Genomic DNA, 18,783 nt, shown 5'->3' on the forward strand with positions numbered 1-18,783 from the left:
GTGAGGACTCTGATGTATTAATTACTTTTTCATTTAAATATTAATTACTTTTTCATTTAAATATTAATTAATTTTTTTTTAAAAAATTTTAAATTTAATTTTTTTTTTTTTTAAATTTTATATACTGGTTTGATCCCCGAAGGGAAATTAAGAAAGCACACTCTAGCTACTGATTACAAACGCATGCATACATATTTGTGAGTACAGGCCCCTGTATCACACACACACACAAGGGGGCCTGTAGGCATGCAGGGGAGGTAGAGTGGCAGGCAGCTCCTTCTTGGTGCGCCTCAAATGAGCAATTTGTAAAGGGGACGGCACCTTGCTCAAGGGTGCCTCGGCAGTGCTCCGGAGATGAGCTGACACCTCCCACTGTTAGCTCACCTCCGGGTATTTTTGGGGGGGCGGGAGTGGGAATCGAACCGCCGATCTTAAATCATAGGACGACCCGCTCTACCGCCCGCTTTACCACTGAGCCACTGCCGCCCCCAATTACTTTGATATTTGAATATTAATTACCTTTACATTTAAATTAACACACAAACATACAGTATATTGTTCTTCATATTTCCTCTTGGAAGGGACAATAGCAATTTCGTACATTTGGTTGCTAAGATATGGAAATTATTTCTGTTCAGTTAAGATTAATACTGTACAAATTATATTGTTGACACAAATATTAAAGCGCTCGAAAACAACTAAAGAAAACTATTCAGAAAAAACACTGGAAACACCCGGTGGAATTGCAAACGGATCATGTCAATAATAAATTAATAATAATAATAATAAATTTTATTTATAATGCACTTTACATTACGAAAATCTCAAAGTGCTGTAAAGACAAAAAAAGCATAAAACCTATGCTGAAGCAAACTAATAAAACAACACAACCCAACAATAAGGCATATATAAAAGGATAAAGAAAGGCCTTTTTAGAAAGGTGAGTCTTTAGGCTGCGTTTAAAAGAATCCACAGTCTGTGGCGCTCTCAGATGGTCAGGGAGAGCATTCCACAGACTGGGAGCAGCCGAGCAGAAGGCTCGATCACCCATATTTAGATGAGGGTTTCATGTTGCAAAATCAATGTACAACCTATTAGGGACGCGGGAGTACGTTTAAAGTACAGTTAATCATTTGAATTTGAATGCCATGTCACAAATCTGACCTCACTGTGAATTAAAGGAAACAAACAAACAAACAAACAGTGTATAGTCATAATAATAATTAAATTAAAATAAATTAAACATGTGTCTGCTAAAGACATGGGAATTAATAAAGCAGATAAACTAGTGGAGACTCTCACCCAGAACTTCTAAAAAGTTACAGCTTTCGAAAAAAAAATCCTATTCAAACATTAATTGGACTACATGACGTTACCTGAGTGTGGTAGGTTTTGTAGATAAATCTACCCTTAATATTTATCTTTTTATGTACCGTTTAGTGTCAGCTTTTACGGCAGAAGACGTGCGCGATGAGCGGACCTCCTGGTTACTTGGTCTCTGCCGCCACCCAGTGGCGATAGACAGTAATACAACCAACCTCTGATACAGTGTCACTCCACTGTACTGTATATGTCCTGTGATTCACGGTTGAACACAAACCATTATGTTTGTCTTCTTTTGTTATGAAAATAGATTTATTTATTGGACTTTATTTGGAATTATTAGCATATTAAAATCCAAGCAAGAGTTTCCCTTCTATCATCCAGCCAATTATTAAAATCTGCCCCTCATTATCTGGGGCCAAAGCTCTACGGTCACACTTAACTTATAAACTACTGTAACATACAAAGTAGATTTAAATACAAAAAATTATAACTCCAATGTAACAGGCTTCTTTGGACAGTGGAACTCAGACACAAATTGTGCCCTCTAGTGGCTAATCCTGATACTTCAACACTAATTGCGAGATTCTTGTTGAATCAACTCCAAAAAATAATAACATGCATACGTAAAAACTCCTGAATCCACTAAAAATCTACCCTATACACCAGAGTGAATGTACTGTATTTATTTTCTCATTAAATATTAAACGAGCCAGCATCAAAACTACTTGGGACAGTCTGAGTCAGTTTGTCTGTGTAGGATCTGTTATCCAGGTCGTGGTTATCCAGAGCTGTTTAAGTCAATCCACTGGATGTTAATAAAGTTCTTGAAGACGTTTCGTCTCTCATCTAAGAGACTGCTTCAGTTCAGAAGGTGGTCATGTGTGGTCGGTGCTATTCACATTCCAACGACCGTTGTTGAAAGCCGTCTGGCCCCTCAATGATTGTTGGGAGTGTCAAAGGGGGGGTCATTGAAGTGGGAGTTTCACCTTTGTATGCTAATGAGGGTTATTAGCATCAGACACATCCCCAGGGTTCATCTGCTGAGACAATCTTTTTGGGAGTTTCGAAAGGACCTGATTGTAAATGAGCGAAAGTCCATTAGCATATAAAGGTGAAACTCGCACTTCAATGACCCCCCTTTGACACCCCCAACCACCATTGAGGGGCCAGATGGGTTTCAACGACAGTCGTTGGAATTGAATAGCACTGACCACACCCCGCAGGGTTTATAAACTGGGACATGACCAACCACCTTCCGAACTGAAGAAGTCCCTTGGATTAGAGAAGGAACGCCACCAAGAACTCTCTTAATGTCCAGTGGATTGACTGAAACAGCTTTGGATCTTAGTCAGTTCCCACCTCCGACCACCAGAGGCGCTGTCTAGAAACCAAGAGCCGGTTTCAAACCCGCTTCGGCCGCTCATGTCGTCCTTCCGCTACTCCATAGCCCCACTCCCTCCCGATGGTAACGCCGTCGGGCTCGGCTGTGGGAGCGTAATGGCGGTGCACCGGGGACCTTCTATGAAATGGCTCTTCACCCGGGATCAGCTCGAAAACAGCCCGTCCCGCCGCTGCGGAATAGAGGCCGACAGGGAGCTGTCGTACCGGCAGCAGGCCGCCAACCTGATCCAAGACATAGGCCAGAGGCTCAACGTGTATCCTTCACCGAGACGCGAAATTTAAGCTGACCGAAACCCGGGTTCGAACGTGTTAGCATTAGCTCTACCGGCCCGGGGAGAGAGGCTCGTTATGGATCACATTTTAACTTCATAAACACACGTTTTTTATTTGTTATACGCAGAAGCTTCACCCTTTAAGTCGGCTAGCATCCCAGCTAACCTGGTGTTTATATGAAACCTCTATGTGCAGACATTGAGGCCTGCTAGCCTGCGTTAGCTATTGTTTTGTCTTCCATTCTGCCGATTCTATTGTTTGCGTAGTGTTTAATATTTATTATTAATGACTAACGAACCTATATTCGTGAGTATTCTACTTTAATATCGCGTTATATGCGGATTAAAACACGATAATTGCTTGATTCTGCGGCTGGTTTTCGTCAACACGGAGCACGTTGTGCGCTCCTTCCACGCTAGCTCGATGCTAGTAGCAACGATTTTTTTACCCTATAATTGTAATAATTGATTGCTGTACTTCATATTTGTCTTTTGCCTTAACTGTGTCTCCAGTTCTCAACTGATAATCAACACTGCAATAGTTTATATGCACAGGTTTTATATGATCCACTCCTTCACTAAATTCCATAGAAATGTGAGTCCTGAAACCACTGCTGTGTTGGCTGCCCCCATAATTACTGGTGCTTCCTACTATGAATACTGACTGAGGCCTTTTTCTTTCTCTTCAGATCATTTCCCAGACTACGTTGTTCCTGGCAGCTAAAGTTGAGGAGCAGCCCAGGAAGTTGGAACATGTCATTAAAATAGCCTATGCCTGCATTAGTCCTCAAGAGCCTGCCCTCGACACGAAAAGCAATGTAAGAATGCCGTGACCGAGGGATGACTTTGGTTTCCATCGGTCGGAGTCCTTTTTAGATGCTGGTTCTCTGAAATTCCTTCCGCCGATGGTGAAAAGAATAATCAGTGTGTTGTTGGGAAGCGGATTTAACGGTATTTGGTGGATCTTTTTCAGGCATTCCAGCAACAGGCACAAGAACTCGTAGCTCTGGAAACAATAGTGCTGCAGACGCTGGGTGAGTCCCGTTCCAGCTTCCATATTACCTTTTCTTTTTTTCACTGTTGAATGGTTTCACACAGTCAGCCACTTAAATGGTAATAATGGCACGGAGGAGGGAAACCACAGAATTACCTGAGCCCTGTGTGTGTGTTTACATTGGGTATTTGTCACTAATTAACGGGCTATACTTGAGGTTATCCTTTCACCTCCAGTCAGAGGAGCGTACTGCTGCTGTGGTTTTGTTGACACTGTACGCAGACCGGTGACTGATCTTCATTCATCTGAATTGCAGGCTTTGAAATAACTGTTGATCATCCACACACAGATGTTGTGAGGTGTTCCCAGCTAGTGCGAGGTAAGAACTCCTCTCAGCTTGTCTCCTCGCACATTTCATTTCATCTTACTGTTTTTACAGTTAAATTAACGCTAAGCTTGTTTCTCTCTTCTTTTACAGCAAGCAAGGATTTGGCACAGACTTCCTATTTCATGGCTACCAACAGGTTATTATCCTGTTCCCATTATTGCACTGTAATGGCACACTATAGCTTCCTGTCCTGCAGGGGCCCCCTTCCTGTGTCCAACGCCCTGTTTGCGCCTGGATCTCGGGAACCCTCATTGTGGGGAAGTACCGGCCGGGCTGCTGTGCGGTGTATTGTACAAGGGCTCTGTGTTGGCACATCGGGGTTGAATGCACAATGTGGAGTGTAGTGGTGCTGTTTACCTCTCAAGGTTGTTTGGTGCAGAGTGCATTTGTCTAAAAAAACTCGAGCGGTAGCCTGAATATAGATTGCCACTAAAGATTCTTAAACTTTTGAGTGCTTTGGTAAGTATAGTTCAGTATTCTTTTTAATCTATTGCACAATTTTTGTCCACCCCAAAAAGCGCTAACAATGAAACACCAAACTATACTGCAAACTTAATGAACATCTTAATATTTTGCCACCATTTAAAGTTTTATTAGTGTTTGAAAGACGAGTTTTTCTATTTTGTGTTTTCTTTTATTCCAGTAATGAAATGTTGAGGTGTGTTCCTACTTGTTTGTACAGAAGCTGCTAGTTTGATATGCGAGTCTGGGAGGTTGATATTCCTAGGAGACGATGGTAGACACAACCTTTTGAAATTATTTTTCAAAAGGTTGTGTCTCAATTTTTTTCTCAATTTGAATTTTTCCGCATAGAAAATTAAGTCTGTATAAAAACGGAGTGACTAGAACAAAGATAATTCTATTACTTGAAATCAGAGTAAGAAGGAATGAATCCGCATCACTTGTGCTTTGAGTGTTGTTGCTCAGCACTGTAAGGAAGATTTATCCATGAGGTTATTGATCTTGTCATCCTTCTGATGGTCTGATAAATTTATTTTCGGCTCGCCTTCGTCATCATCTTGTAGTTTGAATCCACGAGTCAGTTTGCAGTGTAGTTTGGGACTCAGTGCAGAGAAAATTAACAGTAGAAAAAATTAATCATCTTATACTAATACAGGTAACTTGAATTTAATTGGAGCAGCGATTAAAAGTTGTGATTCTTGAAGCTCCCTTTTTAAAATCCAAATTTGATCATGTCACAGATAGTTTCAGTAAACCTACATTAAAATACAATCGTTTGAAACTGTATACGTCCCATTCAAACATTTTGGATCATGTCCTAACAAACAATAGGTTGTGTTTGATGTTCCATGTCTGTGAGGTAAGGCAGAGATCATCAACGCTGCTGGAAACGGTTTACTGGATGTTTCTAAACGCACCTCGGTAGAAAATCCTCTTTGGCTCACGACGGCGTTTTCGTCCTGTGCTTCTTGTCTCCTCCTGCAGCTTGCACCTCACCACCTTCTGCCTGCAGTACAGGCCCACGGTCGTCGCTTGTGTCTGCATCCACCTGGCCTGCAAATGGTCCAACTGGGAGATCCCCGTGTCCACAGACGGCAAACACTGGTGGGAGTACGTGGACCGCACCGTAACGCTACACCTGCTGGACGGTGAGGGGGGAGGGGGGGTTTATTCTCCTCCACTCGTTGATTTATTTGATCTCGTGTCATAGAAACGTTTCAGAGTCACTAGATTGAAGCTTTTGAGTTATACTTTCCCATTAACTGCAGATTACCAGTTCTGAACTTAATGGCATCTGCAGATTAAATATAACTCTCCTCCATTGGAGTTAATGGCCGCTCCCTCAGCTGGATCATAAGGATCTGGACTCTGTGAAATTGCTTCTGCTCGGTATTAGAGGCAGATGACATTAGTGTTAATTGCGCAGAGGGCCGCTTAGGAGGATAACAGCAGGTTAGCTGAGAATCCATAACATAAATACGGCCATTTTCCAAGCAGAAAAAAAATAACCAGCGGGTGTTGGAGATGTGAGGGATTGCAGCCAATTGGGTGAAGGTCGATATAATTACAGGACAACGTTATTGACTTTTTGCATTGTGGCCTTGTTGTTGCTTTCTTTCTAATTTTGCCTCTTGGACTTTTAAAAAAAATAAAATCCTTTTTCTTTATTTGTTCGACTTTCAGAGCTCACCCACGAGTTCCTTCAGATCCTGGAGAAGGCGCCCAGCAGGCTGAAAAGGATACGGAACTGGAGGGTACGTCCAAGATAAAGTCAGGTTGATGAGAGACGATACAATCTGTCAGTACCTCATGTGAATGTTTTTGTTTGGTTTTTTTTAGGCCATTCAAGCAGCGAAAAAGCCAAAGACGGAGGGCCCGGCGGTGGACAGTGCCTTCCAGGGGACGTCATTAGACGGCCTTCCCGGCGTCACCAACTCCTTCTTCCCTTCCAGCTCTTCGTCGGACTCTTCGGACATCCCCTCCCTCAACGCCATCGCGGTCCCCTTCGGCTCCTACCAGCCGCTGAGCGACCAGTCCAAGTCCTGTGGCTACGACCAGTTCTCAGACTCTCACCCGTCGGACTTTACGCTGGTGAAACACGAACACAAAGCCGCCGGCGGGTCGAGCAGCAAGCACCAGCCGCTCGGGACAAACTCCGCCTCTTTTTCGCGGCCGCAGAAAGTCTTGACTCTGGAAAAATACCGGGAGAAACACGCGACAGAGCTGGCACTGCAGAACGGTACAAAGGAGGAGCCGTGCTCGGATATGTACGCGCCGCCTTTGGCCGTTTCGTCGCACCACTACAAGAAACGCTCCCAGTCGCAGCAGGCCGGCCAATCGGGAGACAGCAGGAGGGAAAAGTCGAGTTCGAAAAAGGCTCGGCTTCCTCCGTCGTTCGCCGAGAACGGCTCCGCCAGCAGCGAGGAGCTCAAAATGAGAATTAAAGTTTCATCGGAGCGCCACGGCGGCTCGGAGCCGAGCGGGACCCTGAAAGACAAACACAAAGAGCACAGCGGCCACCGCCACTCCAAACACAGCCACTCCCACTCGTACTCCCTCGCCGGAAACGGCAGGGGGGCCATAGACCCGTCTCTGTCCCTACGAGCTCCCACAAGCCACTGCAACGACCTGAGCTCCTCGGGCTCCTCGCGCAAGAGGCCTCACTCTGACACGGGAAGCAACAACCACCACCACCATTCGTCCAAGAGGAGCGCCAAAGGGCCCTTAGGCTCCGCCCACTACGCATCAGAAAGTGGCCATAGGATGATGGAGCATCACGGCCACGACGGAACCAACGGCCTGCTGACCTCCAACGGCCAGCACACCGACTACAAAGACACTTTTGACATGCTGGACTCCTTACTAAGTGCCCAAGGAATGAACTTGTAACCCTCGGGGATGGGGGGGGTGTCTAGAATAAGGTATTACCGTGTTTAATAGTTTTTAAAAAAAAGAATTTATTTGTCTTAAGTTAATGGAATCTTGCGTCGCCCTCAGTGGTGTCTACACACTGATCATTGATGACTTTCGTCACGTTCTCGGAAATGTAATATTATATGCATCGAGCCGTGTAAAACTAGCTTTCGCAACCACAACGAAAAAAAAAAAGAAGATTATTTAAAAAGCGCGGCTGGAGGTTAATTTTAAACGTTCTTTTGATGCGAGCTGACTTGACTTAATTGTGCATGTTTTCAGCCACAAAAAGGGAAGACATCGCTGTTGTCGGCAGCCGTTGTGACAGTTTACAAACAGTTAATGTTTTTTTTTTTTGTATTTTAAGACATTATGTTCCACTAAAAAAAAAAAAAATCTCAGGTCTTGAACTTTTTTGATATACGAACGAATCTTCCTCTGTTCGGGTTTATTCCGTGTATCTGTGGAGATGTGTCGCGTCGTCCGGTTGATGACGATCGCGGGCGGCGGGAACTTTGCCGTCTGTTCTTGGGTAACTTGGTCTGCTTCAATTTCAAAAGTGTGCATCAATAGTTGGAAAATACGACACAAATGCACGGCAGACTCCGCCTATTTGGACTTCCACGCCCGAAACCCGGTGTGGGACGACTCCTCGAGCTGCAAATGAAGTTAACGTTACATCTGCTGTGAAATGCATTTATCGGCTAAATCTGCGCAAAAAAAAAGAGAAAAAAAAATCCTTGTGACCGTCTTTAGCCAATCGCTATTCAGTATGATAAATGTTATCAACTCTCAAGATAAAGAGTTATAAAATAATGTGTAAATAGGACTGTAGTTCCAATTTAAATCTGTTGATTTATTGCTTCAGTCCAGACCTTCCATTAAATGTATTGAGATCTAAAGCAGACTGTATTGATGAACATATCCTCGATTTGTGTATTGGGAGCCCAAATAAAGGCGTAAAAGAGAAATTTTTCCACCCAGTTATTTTTGCACATTTCAGCTGTCGTCTTTGGTGTTTTCACTGGGAATCAAGTTTAAAATGTGCATGTCGTAATTGGTTTCTGACATTTTTAGGCATGTTTTAATGTTACTTCTACTATAAAAGAGATTGTGGTTTATCCACACTAGCATCAATAGAGCTCTTCAAAAGAAGTATTCAGCGTGATCATTTTGTTTTAAAACGTAATTTTTTTTCAGTTTTTATTTTGATTGGTCAAAAAATGGCCAAATGTCTTGTATAAAATAATTTACTTTTATCATAAAAGGCAAATTTGTTTTAAATATTTTTGACAAAGCCACACCCTTTTCCTGAGTGGGTGGAGCTTGTTCTACTTTTTCTGCATCTACCTCAGTCATTACCGCCACCAGGGAAGTTCTGCATTGATAACCGTGTTCTTTGAAAGTTCTTAACAGATTTCCATTTAATTTTGCAGCCATGGTAGAAATTTGATGATTACATTTTGAAGTGGATCCAGATCCTGGATCTGCTCCAGGAGGTGTTTTGGAGCCTTGGCGGAGGAATGCGTTTTAATTATATTGTTTTCCGCTGCGGTCTCAGAGGAAGACGTTGTGCAGCGGTTCAAAGCTTGTGAGCTTGAAGACCTTGAGCTAAAAAAAAAAAAAAAGGAAAAAGTTATTGAATAACTTAACAGGAATGAATTCTCATTTTAGTCCATTTGGGTCTGACTTTTAAGGCGGTGTTACAATTGAACGATTTAAATATTAATGCAGCAGTCAATGAATAATGGAGTGTGTGATGTTGTGGAGATGGAACACTCCTAAAAGCTAAAATCGACATGAAGTACTCAATTTTGAAGATTTACTATGTGCGGGAAGAAAAAAAAATCCTCGGTGGCAAAAAAAAAAAAAAAAGCTCCTAATTTTTGGCCTGCGAAGCACATCTAGCATTGGAAGATGAAAAGAACTGCCAAATCATGCAGATGGTTTAATCCCAGCCTCACAGCATTTGGATTTTCCTCCATTCAATTTAATCCCTCGCTGAATTTGAAGATAAAAGTCATTTATCATTTATTTATTCCTTCTGTTTGCTTACATATGGTCTGATGATTAATTGATAATATTACAGGCTATTTACTGAGCAGCACTGATTGCATTAAATGACCACATTATCAGCTTTCGACACAGGCTATGCTTGAAGCAGCCACCGAAGAAAAGTGTTGAGTTGCTTTGGTGCTAAATTAGTGATGCTAATGAGGCGTGATTGGAAGCACATGTTGAGCTCCTGCATCTAATAATTATTTTTTCATCTGAGGAATTGTGGGAGAAAATGTAGATGCGTTTTCCCCTTGAAGGCATTTTTCCTTTTGTTCTCGCAGGAAGACGTAGGGATGACTGACAGTGAAACCTACCACTTAGCTCCTCCAACATAGCTCAAAAAGGGTTTCAAGGTTTGGACTTGACAACCCTCGCACAATGCAGCGTTCCTGCTCCGTTCGTGGGTGGAACATAAATCCAGTTCCTGATAATTAACCAGCACCCTCAGAGCAGACGCAGCGTTTTTCACCAAGTATTACCTTCTAATTTTAGCGTGGAAGACAATGGGGAAATTCAGCAGGAGGACGTCAGTGAAAATTCAACCATCTGGACATTCTCGCGTACTGGTGGGAGGGTGATGATTTATTTTCAGCAACCTCTCGAGCTGAATAAGAGACGCCTACTGCTCCAAAAAATCTGCAGAGAGGAAGAGATGCGAGAGAGAGAGAGAAAGAGAGAGGCTTTTGTGAGCAACAAATCCCAGAATTAAGAGCCATCTGAAAGGAAAACACCGTCCAAGCTCTAATTACAACTCAAAAGACGGGAACACATATAGCTGGAAGCAGAAACAGGCCCCACGCAGACCATTATTGTGATGACGATTGTCTTGGAAAGTAAGATAGACAGTTAAAAGTTGATTAAAAAGTACAGCTTCTGTTCTGGTTTCACTTATTTGACGCCAGATGAAGAGATTAGAAAATAATAATATTTTACAGATGAATAATTTGCAATATTTGCAGGATATTTCCCAGAATTAATCTTCTGGCGTTCAGTTCCTGCTGGTGTCCACTAGATGGCAGTGTTACTGTAAACGAGCTGAGGCAGCCCAAACAACCAGCATCATTTTTTCCTGTTTTGAGAGGAATCTTTTAAGAGCAAACAAGACGCAGTATTGAATAACCTTGAAAAAGAGGATGCAGCTTCTCATGCCAGAAATCCAAGGTGCCTCTCAGCGCAGTTTGTGATCCTCAGTCACAGACATCACACGCACACGCGTGTCGACTCATCCCTCCCACCAAACTTTGGACATGATCCATTTAATTAACAGATCCAGATAACTGTCAGGATGGTGGAGGGCTCAGCGGCTTTCCACAAAATGTCACGACACTTGATAATTTCGGCGGTGGAGTTGATCAAGAGGTCGTTGCCGACGCGGCATATGGTGCACTTCTAACTATATGAGTCTTAATGCAAATGATGCCCAGGAAATTGTGCAGGAAAGTGGCATAATTATAAGCCATTGAAAGTCCATTGTCATTCCTGTCTGAGAGGTCTCTCTTGAAAAATCAGGAGCTGATGGAAAACCCACTAAGTACCTGAGATAGAGCCGGAGGGGGGAAATGACTGGGCCTAGGCTGCCATTATGCCATGGTAGTGCAATTATATCCAATGATTGGCAGGAACATAAATTATCCTCTGTCTTCATAGTATGGGTTACTTTTTGTTTCCAACCAGTGCTAACTTTTCCCTGTCTCATACGGTTAAAAAAAAAAAAAAAAAAAAAGCTGCAGTGCTCCTTTCAAACCAGCTGTTCTCAGTTAAAAGAAGAAAAAAACCCCCAACAAGATATTAATTCAGTTTTTCTGAGTTAATACTCCTTTTACTACCCCAGTTTATTTCTCTGCCCCGATGCAAATGCATCCTCCTGTGGCCTTAACACCAGAGATTCATGTTTGTGGTGGGAACCGCAGAGCGCCAGCTGTCCTTTAAAAAGACAGCTTTAAAAAAAATAAAAAATAAATAAAAAAACCCACACACACACACACACACACAGTTGATGTGAAATGTCTTCCTCCCAACTCGTCCCCGATCATCAATAATTCACCGGCTTCGACATTTGAACTAATTATGGTGCACCAATGGCCTATTTGAGCAGGGTCCTGTCAGATGAAAGCTGCTGGGCCCTTCCTGTCAGCGGTGGAGGCAGCAGAGTGAAGCGACAGCGGTGGAGGCTGAGGCCATTAAAATGAATGGAAAGCACCTCTAACAATCATACACACACACACACACACATGCTGCAACCGCTGCCTGGGGTACACATTCACAAATGTACCACACTGACACAAACACATACAAATAAAGAAAAACCGGCGCCACCTCACACACACACGGTGACGCGGCCGCCACCTGTGTGGGTTGTTTGGTCTCCTCATGCAGACCTCTCTGGTTTTAATTAGCCTGCCGCTGAAGTGTTTTCCTTTTTATATTCTCTGAAGGGCGATGATAACGGCTACAGCTGAGACGGAGGCTCTCTGTTGGTTTGTTTCATTAGGGAGAACATAATGACCCTGCAATCACAACACCAAGAAAATACCTACCCTAATAATTATTTTCCTCCTAATGGTTCAGGTTATACTCAATAACTGAAAGGATTTCTAAAAATAAATAGAACGGCACTCAGTAGAGAGTATCTGTACCCAACAGGCCGCTTTAATTCAATCGAGCCTTATCCAAAATCAAGCTCCTAACGAGAACTTAAGGTTTGCTGGATTTCTACGGTTGTAGATACCAACTCCTGAATGTCCATCATCAAGATCCATTAAAGCTAAATAAGGAGGAAAAAAATGCACTTTTATCAAGACTGAAAACCAAAATTTAATGAAGTCCAGTGTGGCCAGAGTTCCACAGAAATTCAGTTAGTAGTTTCTGTGCGACGAACCAACAAACAAAACAAACACAGGTAAAATTATACACGGGTAAGGCCCTGCTGAGGAAGTAATAATAATCATAAAAATAATAATAATAATGATAATAATATTTCATTTCAAATGAAGTGTTAGTATTGTTTAAATTATTTGGAATTAGGATTAACGTGTTCGCTGACATTAAATCCGAAACTATGGCCAGCAGTTATTTAGCTTAGATAAGTTTACCTTAGTATAGTTTAGCATAACGACTGAAGCAGAGAGAAACTGCTATCCCACTAGCGACTGTACAAAGTTTAATAAAGAAAATGATTCAGTCTAATAGGGTAACAAAAATCTAATTCAACATTTAACCGACTAAACCTCAACAAATAAATGCTGTTGCACCGCTTCCTCCTAGCCTCTATGCTAACCCATCTGACAAGTTAATATGCATATTTTTATATAATCTTGTTTCTAAGGAGGTAGTATCCTTTAAAGTAATGTAATATTGTCAGCATTTTCACGAGGAAGTTTTTTATTGCAGGACGACTGAAGCGGCTATCTGAATCATCGGGTTTCCATGGGAGGTACAGCCGGGTGTCATCTGCGTAGAGAGAAACAAAGCGTTATGGATCATGAGGCTGAGTGGGCGTCAGGGGATGAGTAGGTTATTGAGAACGCTGAATTGTAAAGGTAGGAGTCGAGGCGTTCTAAAGCTGTATTTAGGTTGACAAGCGCCGAAATGCAGTTGTGTGTTTCGCAGGAGCAGGGTGAAGCAGTGGGGGTGCTGCCAAGGGTTTATTGATATTTTAAGGTGAAGCACAGCAGATGAAAATAGGGGCTCTGGTTACGTTTTTTTTTGAGTTATGATGATTATCTTGCTTGTGTAACCGCTGCGGTTTCATAAAACATATTGCACAATAACGTCAAGCCTTAAAAAACAATATATTTGTGCCAAACAAGTGTGGCAGATAGAAAAAAAGGCAAAAAAAAAAAGCCGACACCCTCAAAAATATTTGTATTTGTGTCCAAACTGGTGAATGTGATGTCAAGTATTACAGCACTGATGCTGAGATAATGACGCCTGGATATTGTGTTACCGCTGAAACATCTGTAATCTTCTATTGATATGTCCTCAACAGCAGGTGTGTGTGTGTGTGTGTGTGTGTGTGTGTGTGTTTGTGTGTGTGTGAGGCGATGATTTATGCTTTGTGTGTGCATTTGTGGGTGTAACAAAGCTAATCCGGTGTGTATGAGAGAAATATCCAGAAGATGAGATGCACCTGCTGCTGCTGGATAATTCCTCCAGTGTGCGTTCATGCCCTCTTATTAGCTTATTTTTCTTTGTTTGAATGAGCCTCTCATTAATTTGACGAAGACCCCCCCCATCACACATTATTGTCTGAACGGCTTCAGTAGGTCTCTTTAGACGCTTTTATATTTATGCAATAATAAAAAGTCGCCGTAAACGTGGGATTTTACAAAGATGCTGCATCTCTGTTAGCAATACTTGTGTATTTACCGACTGTATCATTACACTCCATCTGCCTCTGGAGTTTAACTGAGAAAAGTTCCACACAGATGATTAAAATTTCATCTGAGCTTCACAAATCCAGAGCCAAAAAAAACCAAACTGCAGTTAATCATGTGTTAACACATGAATCACGTTAGAGTCCTGTTTCTTGGCATTCAAAGAGGTTGTGACAAATGAATGATGTTTGAATGAAGCTAAAGGCATGGAGACGGGTAGCTTAGCTTAGCTTAGCATGACAACTGGATGTGGGAAAAACAGGATCTCCATTTGCATGTCTAAAGGTCAGGGATTTACACAAACACACAGAAGTGTGACGGGGGTTCGGTGCCCCATGTGTTACAGCCCTATTTGGACTTGATTAATTTGTCTTGGTATGGCGGGATGGTATTAACACCTGCAGCGTGCAATTTAAATTCTCACCATCTTTAATTAAAGTTCTGTTGTTTTCAACTGCAACTTGAATCTTTCAAGTTCTTCTTCTGTTATATTTTTTTTAACCTGCTTTGTTTTTTTTGTTTTGTTTTTTGTGAAAATGGTGGAAGCTGCGGAAGAGCGTTCGCATCTACATACATCTACATGTGTTTTGTGTCTACAGGTAGCTTCTGGTTCTGGTTCCTGCAGCAAAAGCGTCCCAACGTGGACTCCAGACCACATCCTGGAATAAATTCATCACGGTTAAAATGCCATCCAGAACAATCCATTAAATTACCAAGGAACACAGTGAATACTAATAATGTTTATGCCAACCGAACCGGATTTATGTTTTATTTATTAGCGCTGAAGAAAGAAATCATGAGATGCGACTCTCATTTGTCAGATGAGGGGAAAAATAGATCATAACATCCCTCTTTCAGCGGCTGTCAAGACACCGAAACAGGATTTTTTTTCTGTTAGTTACTTGTTGCTAACAGCTCAGCTTGTCTCTAACGCACCTGATACGAATCTAGGACATCATGCGTTCAACACCAACTATAAAAAGTTATCTGATGGGTCAGACTTACATAAACTGGCACAGTGTTGACTCAGTTTTTTTTACACTCAGGATGTTAAATCGCCGGCTCTCTCCTCCAGGTATATCCGAACACCCGTTCCTTTTTCATCATGGCTGGCAAACCTGCCTGGTATCACATAATTAAAGAAGATTTATATCACCGCATAGAATAATTCTGTGTGGGCTGGCTGATGGTGAATGTTGCTATAGCCCCCCCCCACCACCACCTTTTCTTTTCTTTTTTTTTAACACCATCCCACTCACACAGTAATTGAGAAACTGGCATAACTGAATATATATATATATATATAAAAAAGTGGTGTGGGTGTGAAGATGTCCACGGTTGAGCAGCCAAATGCGGCCCACTCAAACAACCGATTGCGATTATATTCATCAATAAACTTCAACGGACGTTTGTGACACAGATCTGACTGCATTTGCATCAGCCTGGGGAGTCCGATTGACGACCGATCGGCTGCGACTCGCTTTGACACACTCTTCATTCACTTTAATTACGTTTAGTGTGTAATGAAACGTGTTCCAAACTAATCTGAGGATGACCTTCATATTTTCTTCATTCTAGTGCCAGACAAGCAAACAGAGGCTTCAGCTGTGATCACAATAACTCCCCAACTCTTTCTCGGTGTATTAATAAGCTTTGCTCTTTGCTAATAATTACCACATGAAGGAGGGGAAGGCCTGACAATAATTTTTACATCACAGCTTTCATTTTTTTTCGCAGCCTTGGCTGAAAATGTACATTTTTATGCCAGTGTAACTTTGGAGAATGTGAATAATTGTGTTTCCTTCCTTTCCTGATTTGCTTGGACTAATTTGGTATCTATAAAGCGCTCATAAAAACATCCGCCAACGCCGAGCGACTCTCAAACTTACACTCCAAGATATGGCTCCTCACACTTCAGACTCAACTTTTTTTTTCTTGGCCTTTGCAAACTTACCAAACTTTTGGAATCCAGGCTATTTTTTTTTTTTTGGTGTTTTTGCGAGTTTTATAATAGCAGCTACAAGGTGATAATAATCTAGTGGCAGGAATCCCAGATCTGGACCACCACCAAAGTGTCCAAACCAATCTGTCCACCGATATCCACTCAAAGCGGTGCACACGGTTCAGGGAAAACAAAAAAACCTTTCAGCGTGGACAGAAAAGCAAATTTTTGCTGGCGATTTCTAGAACAAACTAAAACCATCAAATCAAACCCGTAGCTTTCGATTAGACGTGTGAATTTTCAAGAAGGAGCCACGTTTTTTTTGCAGCTGCTGCAGGTGAATAAGGTCAAAGCTCCCCTCCGGCATCCATAAAGCATCAACGGCGATGAGCGGCCCAAGCAAAAAAAAAGTCAATTATCAGGAGTGTGAAGTTTTCTAAGAATATAAAGATGCCAGGAATTCATAAAATGTTTGATCCAAAAATAAAAAAAAGAAGACGCGACCACACGGAGGACAGGCAGCTGATATTTCCTGCAATGACTGGAAAGTGATACGATTACGCTTGTCGCCTGAGCTCAGCGACGGCGTAAGAAGTGCAGATAAATATAGAGTCAACCTAAAGGAACCCAGTCACAATGTTTCCAGCTCCGGACCTGCGATGAGGACATTTTGGCAGATTCCCCTCCCTGACTCCGTAGGCCCCCGCATTGATGTGTGACAAGACATCCACCGCTGTTCGCTTGCTCATGTCGCATGTTCAAGGCATTATGGGATGGTTGTACCGATGGTGCAGAGGGGCTGACGGAAGACAGTCACAATCGCCCTCTTCTCATTAGACGCAGGCTTGTCTGTGCTCATTAGGCCGGCAGCAGTGCAGCGGGGATCTATTCTCCTGAGGTGACCAAAGGTGCTTACACAGACCTTCCAAGTCTCAGTAATGATGCCCCAGACCTGTCACTCTTGTCACACAACTGACATGACCTTTTTCTGGCTCCATAAAAAAATAAAAAAATAAAAAACTGGGAAAAAAAAAATCCTAATTTCACAGGATGAGGCAAGAGACGTCCTATTTTGCCCTTCCAAATTTGAAAATCAGAACAGTTTTGCATCAGTGTGCACCGTCAAACTTTCTGAGCCGCTGATTCACTTTTCACTAAAAGTCGACAGACAACTTCCCCCGTGAATTTACTGGCGACTTCACTTATTATGATTCCCTTTTTTTGTTGTGTTTTTAAAAAAAAAAAATCTCAGCAAAAAAGTCAGTCCTTGCCCATTAAGACCTAAGAAACGCCGTCACGCCGAGCCGGCTGAATAGGCGTCTGAAAGCAACGTGTGAAAGACGGACGATCAATAGAAATGACAGCCGGATATGGAAAGATATCTTTTAGGCTCATGAAAAGGAAACTTGTTTGAGGGCATTTTGTTGTAATTTTCATTTCTACGCTCAATTATTTGAACACAGCGTTGATAAAATGGAAGACAAGCGGCGCTGGTGTGACTTTATTCCACTGCTGTTCCAAGTGGCTGTGAGATTTTAACGCATAAACTGCATATTTAGTGAACACAAAATACATTCTTGTCTTCATTTTTTCTTTAACTGATGTTCAAAAGTTGTTTTGCGTGTACGCGCGAACCTGCTGACGGAGCCTCCAGAAAATATTTGTTCGGGGGCAATAAAACCAGATTACATCACTCTCGAACCCGTATGAGGTACAGATGCCTTGTAAAAACGATGCGGTCATCACAGCGGCCTTTCCAAACAAAGCCTGATTGTAATTGGCCACATGAAGCGCCAATTTAGCCCCACGAGCTCAAAAAAATACAAACGAGGGCGAGTTGAAAAGAAGACATACATTAATCCTGGCCAGATTGGGGGACTGTATGAATTATGCTAAGAACCTTATCAGTTATTTCCCCCCTGATCTCCTGCTGGGTGAATTGATTGGGTTTTTTTTTTGTTTTTTTGGGGCTTAATCCGCAGCATGCCATGCATCTTGGGAGGCAACCAGGGAGCCATCTTGAATAAATAGAATTTGGACTTGACAAAAGCCACCTCCAGCTGAGCAATGAGAAAGCATCCTTTTACCGCCGCGCATCCTCCCCCCCGCCCTCCTCCAACCACGCCAAATGACATTAGGAAAATGGCCTGCCACGGTTCACACGGAAATAGTTGTATTGATTTCCTGTTTTCGTCGCTTCGGCGACTCTCGGAATATCATTTGCGTTTTTGGAGAACTCCTTCGGTCGCGGGCGCTCCTGGAGAAACATCTCTTTGCAGACGTGGAAGGCGTTTTAATGAGATTAATTAGATCGCTCGTGAGCGATGGTCCTCCAACAATTACCTGAACCATAACACCGTTTTCCTCCACCCAGGGCATCATGCTCTGCTGAGCAGTGCCAGCATTCTGTGGGCACAGGAAATGATAAATCATCTCATCACCTTCCCAAGAGATAATATGACAATAAAAGACTAAAGCCCCTCATCGGCTGCGGCTGTTTTTTGGAGCCAAGAATCGCTTCCTAAATGCTGACTCCGGAGTTCAATTAGACGATACAGGTGCAGGCTTTTAGAATCTCCATGTTGGAAACACACGCACCTCAAAAAGTGTGTCTGAAGGTCTATTTGTTCTCAATCATGAGGTTCCCGTTC

At 42.5% G+C, this 18,783-nt stretch overlaps 2 protein-coding genes across 7 annotated transcripts in view; one reads left to right on the forward strand and one right to left on the reverse strand.

The window, feature by feature from the left end:
* Positions 1-2,730: 2,730 nt before the first annotated feature.
* Positions 2,731-8,720, forward strand: LOC137591312 (cyclin-T2-like). Its single transcript, XM_068309231.1, has 9 exons — positions 2,731-2,981; positions 3,513-3,594; positions 3,689-3,817; positions 3,973-4,033; positions 4,310-4,372; positions 4,472-4,517; positions 5,828-5,991; positions 6,527-6,597; positions 6,683-8,720. Exons 1-9 carry the CDS (start codon positions 2,749-2,751, stop codon positions 7,730-7,732), a joined length of 1,899 nt encoding a protein of 632 aa, XP_068165332.1. The 5' UTR covers positions 2,731-2,748; the 3' UTR covers positions 7,733-8,720.
* A 468-nt stretch (positions 8,721-9,188) lies between these two features.
* zranb3 (zinc finger, RAN-binding domain containing 3) overlaps positions 9,189-18,783 on the reverse strand; it is a 68,880-nt gene continuing 59,285 nt past the window's right edge. For 4 of the 6 annotated variants that reach the window (XM_068309214.1, XM_068309215.1, XM_068309217.1 and 1 more), the window contains 3 exons: positions 15,196-15,312; positions 14,765-14,849; positions 13,161-13,264 (listed from right to left, as the gene is read on the reverse strand). The gene's annotated coding sequence lies outside the window, so the exon portion shown is untranslated. Of the gene's footprint in view, positions 9,368-10,293; positions 10,451-13,160; positions 13,265-14,764; positions 14,850-15,195; positions 15,313-18,783 lie in introns of those variants that run through there. The other 2 variants (XM_068309212.1, XM_068309213.1) reach the window with 2 other exon arrangements.

Source organism: Antennarius striatus, chromosome 24, assembly GCF_040054535.1.
Source record: "Antennarius striatus isolate MH-2024 chromosome 24, ASM4005453v1, whole genome shotgun sequence".
In the NCBI taxonomy this organism is placed as follows: domain Eukaryota; kingdom Metazoa; phylum Chordata; class Actinopteri; order Lophiiformes; family Antennariidae; genus Antennarius; species Antennarius striatus.